The following is a 1,970-nucleotide window of genomic DNA, read 5'->3' as shown; positions in this document are numbered from 1 at the left end:
CAGCCGCTCCTGCAGCTGCTGCTGCAGCTGCTGCTGCAGCAGCGGCAGCTGCCCCGCCTCGGCTATGTCCACCAAAGCCGGCACTGGAGAGGGGGCCCCCAAACCCTCAGCTAGCTGCAGCAAAAACGCATGCACTTGCCCCAACTCTCCGTTTGCTGCTGCTGCTGGCACAAACTTTGGAACTGCCCAAGACTCCGGCAGCACAGCCAGCAGGAAGTGCTGCTGCAGCGCCGTCATGTGTTCGAACAAAGTCTCCAGCCGCAGGGCCCCCAGCAGCAGCACGGGCTCCTCCTCCTGCTGCTCCTGCTGCTGCTGCTGCTGCTCCTGCTGCTGCTCTTCCTGGTCCTGCACCTGTTGCTGCTGCTGCTGCTGCTCCTGCTGCTGGTCCTGCCCGTGCTGCGGGTTTTGCTCCAGCTGCTGGTCTTGCTCTTGCTGCTGCTGCTGCTGCTGGTCCTGCTGCAGTTCCTCCTGGAACGCCTGCTGCAGCTCGTGCAGCTCCTGTTGCTCCTGCAGCCGCTGCAGGTCCCTCACCAGCTGCTCAGTAAAGTCAATGGGCTCCTCAGGGGGCCCCTGGGGGGCCCCCGTGCTGCTGTGTGCTGCTGCAGCCTCTTTTGCTGCTGCAGCCTCATTTGCTGCTGCAGCAGAGCCTGAATAGGGGCTGGCTTGTGGGGTTTGCTGGTAAGGGGCTGATGAGTAATTTTGGCCTGCTGCAGCAGCACTGCTGAGAGCAGCAGCAACTGCAGCAGCGAGCAGGCAGCAGAGCCAGCGCCTGTTCATTATTGGGACTTTTAATTGGTTTTAAATGTTAAATTGAATTAAATTTAAATTACTAAATTCAAATTGATTAAATAAAGCAGCAAGGCCGGGCCAAAAGGCTCGAGCTGAGGCAAACAGACCACCCGGCAAGGTCACCCGGGCTGCGTGGCCGCCGGGGCAGAGAGGCGGCGCCGCGAAATTGCGTTTAAATGGAATTTAAAACTTTTAAATTGAAGTTAAAGTTAAATTTAAAGAAGAAAAAAGAATATTTTTACTCTTTTGTCCACTCTGAGGGGCTGAGGGCCCCCTGCTCCCCCGCGGCAGAGGCGCAGGCGAGACGGGAAGACGGCGCCGCTATCCGGGCTAGTTTGTCTATCTTTTTCCCTTCTGGCGGACTCAATTTAGAAAATAAATGCAATTTAACTTTCTAATTTAACAATTTAAACCAAAAGATCAAAAGAAGTCCAGAAAATGCAAAACACCGGAGCCAACGCGCCACTCCCGCATCGCCAAGACACTCGCGGGCGACAAGAGCAAACGCTTGAAATGCTCCAAACAATGGCTTAAAGAGAAGGAAGATAAATTCTTTTAATTTTAATTTATTCAAAAAGGGAATAGAGCAGCAAAAAACCAAGTTTGAGGTGTATGGACACCGGGACAAAGGCGCACAACGAGCAGCACAGATAGACTGCCTGCTTCCCCCATCAAAAGCAGAGCAGCAGCAGCAGCAGCAGCAATAGCAGCAGCAGCAGCAGCTCCTTGAGCCTAGGGGCCCCCTCTAGATAAACAGGGGCCCCAAGCAAAGGGCTGGGGGCCCCCGATAGCCCCAGAGGGGCCCCCCAAGGTGGGTACAGCGGGGCGCAGGGGCCCACAGGGGAGCCCCTGCTGCAGAAGCTCTTTTGCAGCATTTGGCTTTTCTCTTTTGTTCTTCTGTTTGCAATTGTAACTCTTTCTATTCGTAAATATAAATAAATAAATAAATAAATAAATAAATAATAAATAAATAAATAAATAAATAATAAATAAATAAATAACAAATGTCTATATATTTAGATTTGCATGCAAGTGGAATCATGTTCATACTCTTGGAGAAAGAAGCAGCATTTGGCTAGCTGCCCTCACCCAGCTAGCCAGCGGTAGCAAACCCCTGCTAGCTAGCCAGCTAGCTAGCCAGTTAGCTAGCCAGCTAGCTAGCTAGCTAGCCGGCTGGCTAG

At 52.4% G+C, this 1,970-nt stretch overlaps 1 protein-coding gene across 1 annotated transcript in view; it reads right to left on the bottom strand.

The window, feature by feature from the left end:
- The window catches only part of ETH_00037125 (uncharacterized protein), a gene marked incomplete at both ends in the record, with an annotated part of 990 nt that extends 213 nt beyond the window's left edge, over positions 1-777 (bottom strand). Inside the window, one exon of the mRNA XM_013376080.1 lies at positions 4-777. Within this exon, the coding sequence (XP_013231534.1) occupies positions 4-777 (774 nt within the window). The remainder of the gene's footprint in view (positions 1-3) is intronic.
- Between the last annotated feature and the right edge of the window lie 1,193 nt (positions 778-1,970).

The sequence above is a fragment of the Eimeria tenella genome, genomic scaffold (genome assembly GCF_000499545.2).
Source record: "Eimeria tenella Houghton genomic scaffold, Eth_scaff3108, whole genome shotgun sequence".
Lineage (NCBI taxonomy): Eukaryota > Apicomplexa > Conoidasida > Eucoccidiorida > Eimeriidae > Eimeria > Eimeria tenella.
Note: the sequence above shows the minus strand (reverse complement) of the source record. Positions and strands in the feature narration are given on the sequence as shown.